Source organism: Orycteropus afer, unplaced genomic scaffold, assembly GCF_000298275.1.
Source record: "Orycteropus afer afer isolate SDZICR_OR568_19922 unplaced genomic scaffold, OryAfe1.0 scaffold00006, whole genome shotgun sequence".
Lineage (NCBI taxonomy): Eukaryota > Metazoa > Chordata > Mammalia > Tubulidentata > Orycteropodidae > Orycteropus > Orycteropus afer.
Window position 1 is genome coordinate 1,300,488 of NW_006921593.1, and position 11,587 is coordinate 1,312,074.

An 11,587-nucleotide genomic window follows, 5' to 3' on the forward strand; every position below is an offset into this window, starting at 1 on the left:
TCTGACTGCTAACCAGAAGGCTGGCAGTTCAAACCCACCAGCCACTCCTCGGAAGGAAGGTTGGGCAATCTACTTCCGTAGTGATACCACCTTGGAAACCCAAGGAGGGGTCACTAATTGCACCATTTTACAATCCCACCAGCAGTGTGTGAAGGTCCCAGTTTCTCCACACCCTCACCAGCATTTGTTGTTTTCTATTTTTTTGAACTTCGCTAATAAGGTTGGGTAAGATGGTATCTTGTTGTTTTAATTTGCCTCTCTCCAATGGTTAACGAGGAGCTCTGGTAACATAATGCCTAAGGCATCTGACTGGTAACCAGAAGGCTGGCAGTTCAAACCCACCAGCCACTCCTAGGAAGAAAGGTTGGGCAATCTACTTCCATAGTGATACTGCCTCAGAAACCCAAGGAGGGGTTGCTGTGAGTCGGACCCCACTCCACGGCAGTGAGTTTGGTTTGGTTTGGAATGCCTAATGATTGCAAGCATTTCTTCATGTGTTTGTTGGCTGCCTGAATGTCTTCTTTGGTAAAGTGTTTGTTTATGTCCTCTGCCCATTTTCTAATTGGTTGTCTTTTTGTTGTGGAGGTGTTAAAGTTTTTTTTATAAATTTTATAGATTAATCCCTTGTCCAATATGTCATTGGCAAAATTTTTTCCTATCTATAAGTTCTCATTTTACTCTTTTGGAGAGGTCTTTTGATGCACGTAAATGTTTAGTTGTTAGGATGTCCCAGTCATCTAGTTTGTGTTTTACTGTTCGTGCATTTTTAGTTATGTTTCATAGTGTATAGATGCCATGCAGTAGGCCCCTAAGTTTGTTCCTGTGTTTTTCTTTAATCTTTATAATTTTAGGTTTTACATTGAGGTCTTTGATCCATCTTGTGTTAGTTTTTGTATATGGTGAGAAATATACATCCTGTTTCATTTTTCTGCAAATGGTTTTGCCAGCACCATTTGTTTATCTCTTCCCTCTTGTTCTGGTTCCCTAGTGCCCCTCTGACAGGAATAAACCACAAATGGGATGGCTTTAACAAACAGGAGTTTATTCTCTTACGGTTCAGAGGCTTTAAGTCCAAGTTCAAAATACCAGGCTCTAGGGGCTGGGTGAAAGCCCTTCAGCCTTGGGCTTCAGCTCTGCCTCCAGCTCCCGGCCCACTGAAGCTGGAGGCTTTTCTTCACCCAGACAGCTGCTGGCTGCTGAGGCTTAGAAGCCCAAGGTTGACAAGTGAAAAGTCACAGTCTCAATGTTACCAAACAACATGGCAGGTCATTGATTCAAGTCCATTAAAAGTCCCAAGGTCAACAGAGCGTGGCAGGCTGCTAAACAATGACACAGCTATGTGCAGGGTTCAAGTGTGCCATAAGCTAGGGACCATTCCCAAAGCTGCTTCTTATGTACAGGAAGCAGACCACATCCCTAAAGCAGCTACTCAGCTCTTTGTGGTAGATACCATGCAGCTGATTGCCAGTCTCATCATGGAGAATAACTACCACTAGCTGCCCAGCCACTCAACCAGGCCCAGGCAAGTTGGCACACGACCTTAACTACCACACCCATGCAATGGATTTCGGCCCTTTGTCAAAGACCAGTTGTCTGTAGGTGGATGAATGTGCTTTTAGGTTCTCAGTTCTGTTCTGTTGGCCTGTGTGTCTGTTGTTGGATCAGTACCATGCTGTTTTAACTACCATGGCTGTGTAGTAGGTTTTGAGGTGAGAGAATATAAGAGCTCCTACTTTGTTCATGTTCTTTAGTGGTGCTTTGCTTATTTGAGGTCTCTTTCCTTTTCATATCAAGTTGGTGATTAGTTTTTCCATCTTTCTAAAGAGTAATGATAGAACCTGGAATGGGATTACATTATATCTGTAGATCACTTTAGGTAGTATTGACATTTTTACAGTGTTAAATCTTCCTATCCATGATCATGGTATGTTCTTCCATTGGGATTGTGGCAGGACCAGCCCCCAGATTTTGCCATCACAGAGGCGGGAGCCATCCTATCTCCTGTCACTCCTGCCCAGACATGCCTCTGCCTCACAGAAAAGCTTCCAGAATCTTTCAGGAGCCAGGATTATTTTTAAAACTTGAAAATGTACTAGTTTCGCCTTTGAGAAGTAAAATTATGGATGAGTTTTTCCTTTTTATACCTTTATGTCTTTTGAGGAAAAAAAAAAGTTTAAGTTAAAAAAAATCCGTTATCATAACAAGTTTCTAAGCAAAGGCACCTGTAAATATGCATTTTTTAACACATGCATCTTTCAACTCCCTTGAAATTGCTGACTCTGAAAATCAGCTTGTCAAACAGTGTCTGAGCATTAGATAGTTGATCTCATAATGAAATCAAAGGACACTGAGTCACATCTTGTGACAGAAAATCTGAGTGCTCGGGAAGGTTCTGAGTGTGCCCCCTTCTCAGACCCTTCCCGCTGCCGTCCCTCTGCCTGGGACGCTCTGCACTCCACACACAGACTCCCTCAAATCTTTGTTTAGACGTTGTCTTTGCAGTGAGACTTTTCTGACCAGCTTAGTAAACCTCTTCCATCTCCCAGCCTCCATGCCTTTTCCCTGCCTTATATCTCTGTAACGCTTATCACCACCCAACACACTGTATAACTTACTGAGACGTGTATTTATTGCACCTCGCCCTCCCCACCCACCCCACTAGAATGCAAGCTCTGTGAAGGCAGGAATTTTTAGTGTCGTTTTGTCCACCGCTCTACGCTAGCACATCGTAGGCACAAATCTTTGTGAGGGAATGAATCCAGATGGCGGCTAATTATGGCATGCATGGGAAGGTGGCATGGGGAGAACACAGGGCAGGCTCTGCTTAAGCAGAGGCAGGGAGTCCTGTCTTGCCATGAGTTCACCACCCACGCCCTTGAGTCTATGTTTGCACCTTGTTGGCAGCCCAGTTGGCCCAAGCGCCTGCCCGAAGCTGGTGAGGTTCTGTCATTTCCTTTCTTCTCCCTAGGAGCAGGCCATAGAGGTGCTGACCCGCTCCAGCCTGGAAGTTGAGTTGGCTGCCAAGGAGCGGGAGATTGCCCAGCTTGTGGAGGACGTGCAGAGACTCCAGGCCAGCCTCACCAAGCTGCGCGAGAACTCAGCCAGCCAGATCTCCCAGCTCGAGCAGCAGCTGAGTGCCAAGAACAGCACGCTCAAAGTAAGGGCCCCGGGAGTGCACGGGAGGGAGGGCTGGACGTGCACCAGTATCCCCCCAGGCCCCTACATCTGTGCACAGGTCCTGGGGGCACTGGGGGAGCGTGGGCTCAGCAGGTGGAGGCAGGCAGGCACAGTGCATCTTGGTCCCACCAACATCAGGAGCTCCTCAGTAGGTTGCTTCTGCCCCCAGGGCCTGGGATGTACGTTGCACTTGGCCTCATGATGATGGCAGGAGGCCTCATCTCAGAAGCGGCCTTATTTGCCCTACCTTGGCCATCACACACAGCGTAGCCAATGTTAGTTTTCTGCAGAGATAATGGTTAATGCCTGCTTCAACCGTCAGCAAACACCTTCTCCTCAGATGAGAGTAGCATAAATAAGACCTGAGGCTCCCCTCTGACTCCTCAGAGGCGTGGTGTATACACTCTGTCAGAGCTCCATTTTGGCAAATATCTCGTCTGGAAGAGAACTTCTCACTGACGGCAAACATAACAGCCTTGAGTTTCTGTGGTGGCTGAAGCAGAGCCCCCCAGCCGCAAGGCCCGGGGGCTGCATTACAGCTTCTGCCGGGACTGTGTCTTCCTCCTGATGGGCCACACCTGGCCTGCACCACGTGTCCCTGGTGCTTGGGCTCGATCCCAGTCTTCCAGCATCTGTCCACTGGACTGTCAGCCACATGAGCCCTCCCAGGATAGAAGGTCTGGTTCTGCGTGGAGGCTCTGTGTGCTCTCACACAGTGGAGCCTGGGGTGTTTGTCCAGGTCGGGGGCCATCTCTGCAGCTGTCCCTGTCAGCCAGCTCTTTGGGGCTGCCCTGGGTTTCTGAGGATGGCCCCGATGGGAGGAGGGCTTCAGGACCCAGTGCTTCAGAATTCTGGCTCTTCTTGCAACTAAATGGAACCCAAGACATTTGTCGAGCTCCCCTGTTCCCTGAGACCTGGAGGCCATGCATGTGAGCTGCAGGGGATGCTTTGGGTTCCAGCCTGGTGCCTCAGGCCTCTGCTGTACCTGGGAGCCCAAAGAGCAATGCTGATTCAGCACGGGGATGCCCATGTCCACAGGAGTTGTGTGCCGGCCTCTGTTCAGAAGCTAGGTCGTCTTGGGGTTTCTCGTAAATCTCTATCCCAAATCCAGAACCTGAAACTTTTCCATATATTAAAAATACTACTACTAATTCCTTTAAGATCTTTACAGTCTGTTGAACTTACTGCACTAGAAGGTGGTTCTGGGGTCCTGGGATCATAGCACATCAAAGCCAGGAAGGACTCCTCCAGAAGTGTCTTACTTGATGGATGTGAAGGCTGGGGCCAGAGAGGAGACGGCCCCAGACTCCAAGACTGGAGGTTTTCCCACCCTGCCCGGCCACTAGTAACGCTCACTCAGATTTGTGCCTGGCCTTCTCAGTCTAGGTGTGAATGAGTGACTGGCTGTAAAGTACCTCCATTATATGTTGAATATAGTGGATAAACTTCATCTATATTAAATAAAGATAATCAAAGTCAGGGGAGCTCAGGTAGCATAGTGGTTAAGACACTTGCCTGCTAACCAGAGGGCTGGCGGTTCAAACCTACCAGCCACTCCTCGGAAGGAAGATTGGGCAGTCCTACTTCCGTAGTGATACTGCCTCGGAAACCCAAGGAGGGGTCTCTATGAGTCGGGTTTGACTCGATGGCACATAACAACAACAACAATCAAAGTCAGTTGTAAAAATTTAAAGAAAATTTTTGTTACATAAGATAATTCTAGACTACAGTTAAGCTGCTTTTGATTTGAAAATAAGAGAAAAACAAAACAAAAATGAGCATTTCTTCTTGACACTTCATGTGTCTCTAACCCAGGACTAAATTGCTGAGGCATCCAACAAGCCTGTCCTCCTGGCGGCTTGCTGGCCAGAGCTCGCTGATGCCGCCAGCACCCATATCACCCTTGCTAGCTGCTGCTTTGCCTCTTTGGGGTGGCTGCCTGGTTCTGTTTGAGGAGACAGTGCTGCCATCTTTGGCGAGATGGTTGAAACCCAGTCACCTTCATCAGCAGCCATGGGGAGAAATCCGAGGTTTTGATTCTCTCACCAGCTTGCCACAGAGATTCTTGCCTGGAATGATTTCTCACGTCTAGATTCCGTCTGATTTTGCCCATGATGGCCATTCTGACCCTAGCAATGGCGTTACTGTGAGGATAATCTGCCTCTGTCTGCTCTGTCACAGTTGAAGGGCGTGGCTCACCCATTCTGCATCTGCCAACATGAGAGGGAGGCCGTGGGCCATACGTTTTTTATGACAGAGCAACTTCTAAATCAGTTAAGGTTGTAATGTTTGCCTTCACAAAAAAATGAAATGCAGTTTCACAAATTAATGTTCTTTATCCATATCTTGGGGGAATTCTTTAATACTGTGCAGTTAATGAGACACTTTGGCGATACTTCTTCCAAAATTATTACTCCCTTATCTTCATCTGATCTGATAATCAAAACATGTCCTCTAGTAACAAGACTTCTCTGATTTTAATTATCTTAACCCCTTGTTGCCAGGAGTACCCATTTCCCTAATATCAACCACACAAAAGGCATTACCCTCCCCAAATGAACTCATCTTTCCCCCCCTCACCCCAAGGAATAAGGTTAATTGAATGAGATACCTTCTCAAGGCCTTTTTTTTTTTTTCCCTGATGTGTATCATTTCTAGTCTCAAATCTGAACTAAGCAGTTACACAATTATTAGGAAAATCTTTTATGAATGAGACTGTCAGCTTGGCCACCTGACGCTCTGGTAGTGGGCACCCTGACCAGGATTGTGGGGCCGCTGGCCACAGGCTCCCAGGGGACCCCTTTCACTCACCGTGGGGCTTTCTCCTCCTTCTTCCGTCTCCCTTTCACCCCTTCTCTCACACCACAGTTTTGAACTTTGGAGGCTCCAGGACACAAGGGGGGCAGGGAGGCTTGGATGGAGCTGCTATTTGTGGACAATGCCCAGCCTCTCACCTATCTCAGCTTCTTGGAGTTGAGGGTGGTTTTGCCTTAAACATTTGACAGTGGCCTTTGAGACAGATATGTTTGATGACAGTCACTGACCAGGGGTAGGGGGTAGCTCGCCCACAGGCAGATGGGTCATGGGGCAGAATCTTGGCCCTTTTTCCACCACACAGTACAGAAGTTCCTTGATGATACACTTTCTGTTGAGTGAGGGCTAACGGAACACCTGGGGACTGATTGGCTTGCTTTCTCTAACCCCATAGAACTCTCCACCCTTTGCCACTCATATCTCTTCCCTTCCCTTTGGTAACTGAGAGTCATTCTCTGGGGTGCGTGACAGCTGGGTGTTCACCAGGCTGCCCGCCCCGTATCCTCCTCCTCCTCCTCCTCCTCGCAGGGTTTGTAGGAACTGCATCAGCACCACATAGGACAGGGCCTCCTCTCACCTCTGGGAGACAGTGAAACAGCAAAGTGGGAGACGCTTCTCCCTGTCTGATCTGACAGGTATTCAGGCCCAGAGCTGCTTTGAAAGGATCAGTCTGCATTAGTAATTAATGAACTACCCAGACCGCCATGACGGGCTGCGGTTTTTGATGACTCTCATCTCTCTGGTCTTCTGTTGGAATGCTTTCCTGTGAAGGCAGTGTCATTAGACAGTCACCGGCAGTGTACTCACTGCAGCACAGAAAATAATGCTGCCAAGAGCGTCCATTGAAAGCAGGCATTTATAAGGAAGGCTAGCTAAAGAATGCCAGTCTCTCACGGGGAGAGACTCTGTGTTCTTAAGATGCTTTGGGGAGCCAGTACTTTCCTCTGGGTAGGTGGGCACATGAATTAGCATCACCTGGGAGACATTTCCCAAACCGTCCATGCTCCCCCAGTCCCCCGTGCTCCCCAGTGTCCCGTGCTCCTCACGGATTCTGACAGGTCATACTGAGCCGCTGTGGGGGCAGGCCATATCCCTCAGGGGCTGCGCAGGACAGAAGGCTGATAACAGGGCTCCAGGGTCCTTCAGTGCCTTTAGACTGTGCCTCTGCAGGTAGCTCAGAGCCCTGTCCAGCAGCCTGGACCTGGAGCCTGCTGCAGCCTGTCCGTCCCCGCACCAAGCTACCTCCCTGATAGTTTACACGCATCTTACAGACTTCTCAGTTTGTAAAGCTCTGACGTCCATGTCGCCGGTGGGCGTGGGAGGCCTATGCAGGAGGTCACTGGAGCTTGAGATCAGGCCCAGGCCGTCCTGCCTGGAGGTGGGCTCACAGGTGCCACTGGTGTTCTGACACCACGGTCCCCGCCATCCCTCACCGCATCCTCCCTCCTGCCAGCAGCATGGGGTGAGGAGGTGAGGCCCACACCTGGGATGGAAGGTGGGTTCTGACACCAAACACCCCAGGGCCCAAGGACCCTGGGGGGACCAGCCTGCCTAAGCGTGGTCTTTGCTGGGTCAGAAAGGCATCACGAGCACAAACGGGAGGAGAGGAAGGCTGAGGCTTCCACGCGGAGGAGAGAGGCGAGTGATGGTCATGGGCAGCGGGAGCTGAGGAGGCTGCCTGGCAGGAGCGGCAGGCGTGTTGGGGGTGCACGCGGGAGCAGTCTTGCAGGAACAGAGGGACTGGTTGCTAGAGGCCTGGAGTTCCATGGCAGGACTGAGGTGGTATCGGCAGGCAGTGCAAGGTCAGAAAGGGGTTCCCATAAACTGCTGGGAGCAGTTGGCATTACTGCACTGCTTTAGGGGAGCTAATTATATATAGCAATCTTACCCTGAACCCTCTTGGAAAGACAGCATGTGCCCCCAATCCCTTGTGAATAGACCCAGCTATCTCACACACGTGATCCTCGGCCTGAAGGACTTCCCTGCTCATTGTGACACCCAACAGCCAGGTGGCCTAAATGTTGCACCTGTCCCTCCTGGTCAGTGATGGTGCTGCTCTGTGAGGAGGAGAGACTCCGGTCTGCCCTGCGACCAAGTCACACCTGGCTGGAAGCTCATGGAAGCTGGAGATGGGCCGTGATGTGTTTGTGCGGAGTCAGACATCTTCAGCTCTGCTGCTCCAGCCACACTGTGTCAGAGTCTGTCTGGGTGCCAGAGCCCTGCCTTCTGAAAGCGTCACCCCCTCATCTGGCCTTGGGAGGGTCTCATCCTTTCTCTCTGTGTCCTCAGAATCCCTACAGGATACGCCCATACCCACCTGCATGTTCTCAAAGGGTTCCAGGAGATGTAGGCACCAGGGCACCCCTGGGATTTGCCCCAGGCCCAGCATCAGTAGACCATAAATTTCCATAACGTCTGCCTCTCACCCGAGGACCCATGTAGCCGGGTGTTCTAACCCAGGAGAGGGCCCCCGCTCAGTAGAAAGGGGAACACTCTATCTAGTCCTGGAAAGCAGATAGTATCAGCTCAGGGCTTTGCCCCCACACGGCCCCTTGCCCAGGGAGCCCACTCACACAGCCCCTCAGCCCAGTGCAGGGTCCAAGCAAGGCCAAGGAGGCAGTCACCTGACCCCCGTGACCTGGACTGATGGGCCCTCAGACAGCACTGCCGCAGGCCGGGCTCCCTTCACCCTGAAGGGAAGGATGGACCCATCAGCCTGCAGCGCGGATGCCTCTTTGCTGCCTCAGACTTTTGTGGCGGAAAGGTACTGCCGTCTGACCATCACTGTGACTCCTGCAGGGTGGCCCGGCGGATGTGCGCTTGAGCATGGTCTTCAGTCAGCGTTGGCAGGCGGTGTAGCCTCCCCTCACACGACTTGAGGAGACTCCTGGCACGCTTCCAACCCCCTTCCCCACTCGAAGCTGATGGGATTGTGAGACTCAGCATTCCGAGCAAGATGCCTTGTGCAGGGACAGACGTGGTGCAGTCAGGACCGCCTCTTTGTAGTGGCCCAGCCGGCCATCTGTCCACCTTGCCTGCCCAGTGACAGAACTGTCCATGGAGGTTTACAGAAGAGCATGGTTATTTCCAGATGAAGCTCTCCCCAGTTGGATGGCAGAAAACACAGTGGACTCCGTTCAGTTCTTGGTGAACACTTGTCATCGCCAACTAATTTGCACAGACTCTAATTCTAAAGCTTCCTGTTGGGGGTCACGTGTAGGTCTTCAAAAGAAACTACCCCTGAACCCTTCATGGCAACTGGGAGCTACTAAGCTCTGGGACCTTGCAGATGCCGCCTGAGTCCAGGCCCTCCCGTCTCACACCTTCGCTCACTGATCCTCACCCACCTCTTTGAGGTCCCTGCTTTTATGCCTATTTTACAGATGAGAATAATTAACATGTCCACAGGCTCCTGGTTTGTAAGTGACAGAGCTGGACTTGAGGCTCAGACCCTCGGCCTCCTTGAGCTGGTCTGCCTCGGTTTCCCTGCACGCGGCCCTTCTCGTCTTCGTTCTCCGAGCGTGACCGAGTTTCTCCAAGCGCGTCTCCCACATGCACCTCGAGTGACTGCCACACCCTGAAATGGGTTTTGCATCCCAGCAGCACTGTGGGTGATCTGCTGTCAGGCGGCTGATGCATTCACGCTTCCTACTGTTTGACTAGAAGCTTTTCTGAGCACCTTCAGAGGTTTTTTTTGTAGGGAAATGAGCGCATACTACACCCTGCTTGATCGTGAGCTGAGAAAGCCATTGTAATATATGAATGTAGCAGGAGGGTTTGAAAAGGAGCTAGGCCAGAACAGTTTCTCACAGTGGGAAATATGCACAAGAAACTGCCACCAAGGCAACAGAAGACGCCGGGCCTGCTACACCCCGTGCGGAAATGCCGCCACTCCTGAGACAGACGGCAGGTTGGGATTCAGATGAGCCAGAGGCCTGAAGGGCCAGTTGGGCTGCTCCTGCCAGCCCTGGAGAGCGTCCCCCGAGGCTGTGAACTGTTGTCTCGCTGTGACGGATCAGCAACTGGAAGCTCTGAATGAGGAAGTGCTGGCCGTTCAGGGAACGGTGGTGGTTCACCACACGCCGGACACACGCACCATTTCCACAGCCTCCACTGAGTCTACACGTTTGAAACTGGGCTGCCGTATGTCCCCTGTGGAGGAGTATCAGGAGCAAACTGGTCCAAGATCACCTCCATGGAAGGCAGTACCTTCGATCAGCCACCCTAAGCCAGAGGGCACTTCCAGCAAGGAAGGCCTGCAGGGCTCTGGACAGACGACAGCCACATGACAAGACAAGACACTGGCCTCATTACACCTCAGAAATGGGCTGTTGCTCCCTAGGCTCCTGGGCCTTTTTGCTAAAGGGCTGTGTGGGCCGGAGATTGTTGAAGGGCTTCAAGGGCTGGGAGTTGGAGCCCTGTACTCCCCGCTGACAAGGGCTCCCAGGCAGGAGCCCTCTCTCAGGAGAGGGGGTCTTCCCTGCCAGGACTCAAAGAAGCCCCTGACACTAAGCCATCTCCTCTCCTTAAAACCCAAGGGCTGCAGGCACTTGCTCCCAGGGCCTAGTGGATGGTATTTCATGCAGGTGGACCTTTCCTTATTTGGTTTTGTAATGATATTCCTTCTACGTCCATTGCATTTTATGTTACAACCTTATGTTGGTGGTGTGTGTGTGTGTGTGTGTTTGCACATACAACAGACAGGAAGAGTGAAGGACAGAAGATGACACCTGTCCATTGTCAGCTTTCGTTTGTCTATGTTTGCTCTCCGTCTTGGGGGCCGGCTGCATGTTCACAGGGAAAGTAGCCGATGAATGTCACCGACCTATTTTCTGAGTTTACCACTAATAGAATCCCCCTCTCTTTACAGCAACTGGAAGAAAAACTCAAGGGGCAGGCTGACTATGAAGAGGTGAAGAAAGAATTAAAGTAAGTGGGCAGTGCCATAGCTTGTGAGTCACGTACGGCAGCAGAACCCAGGGCAGCGGTGGCACAGGGCTGGCCGCCGTCAGCGCAGCCTCCTGGACACGTGTGAATCTTCTGGGCACTGCCACCAAGGGGCGTCCTGGCTGCCCGGCGCTGGGCAGAGCTGGGGGCGTTTGCACTCAGGCCTGGCCCTGCATTCCTTGGGCTTCTTCTAAAATTCTGTGCATTTCAAATGTGCTGATTGCCATAGAACCTGGGGAGAGATCGCCTTTGTAGAAGCTATAAAACAAGAGCTTGCTTTTCAGCAAGAAGCCAGAGAAGCAGAGGAAAGAAACGTAAGAAACGTTTTCCAGTTGAAAGGATACATGTGGCCTCAGACTTCCTTGACCTCCTGGACTCCAGCACCCTCTTCTTCCAGCCCCCCACCCCTACCCCCAGTCCAAGACCCCAGCCAAAGGCTTGTCATCCCTTACATGACAATATGACACTCTCAAGTATGGCTGCCTCACTGTCCCTCCCCGAGCCTGCCCTTGGCCCTCTGGAGCTGCTAGGTCCTGGTCGCTCTTGTCTCCCTGAGTCTAGGTCCTGGTCCCTCTTGTCCCCCTGAGTCTATCGCTCCCGGGCTTCATTGACCCCTCCCCAGCCTGGGGCCCACGATCAGACCCCGCAC

General features: G+C 51.5%; 1 protein-coding gene across 1 annotated transcript in view; it reads left to right on the forward strand.

Annotated features, from left to right (window-relative positions):
* CUX1 (cut like homeobox 1) overlaps positions 1–11,587 on the forward strand; it is a 473,579-nt gene that overhangs the window by 365,341 nt on the left and 96,651 nt on the right. The window contains exons 11-12 of the mRNA XM_007940080.1: positions 2,969–3,157; positions 10,862–10,920. Coding sequence (XP_007938271.1) covers positions 2,969–3,157; positions 10,862–10,920 — 248 coding nt within the window. The remainder of the gene's footprint in view (positions 1–2,968; positions 3,158–10,861; positions 10,921–11,587) is intronic.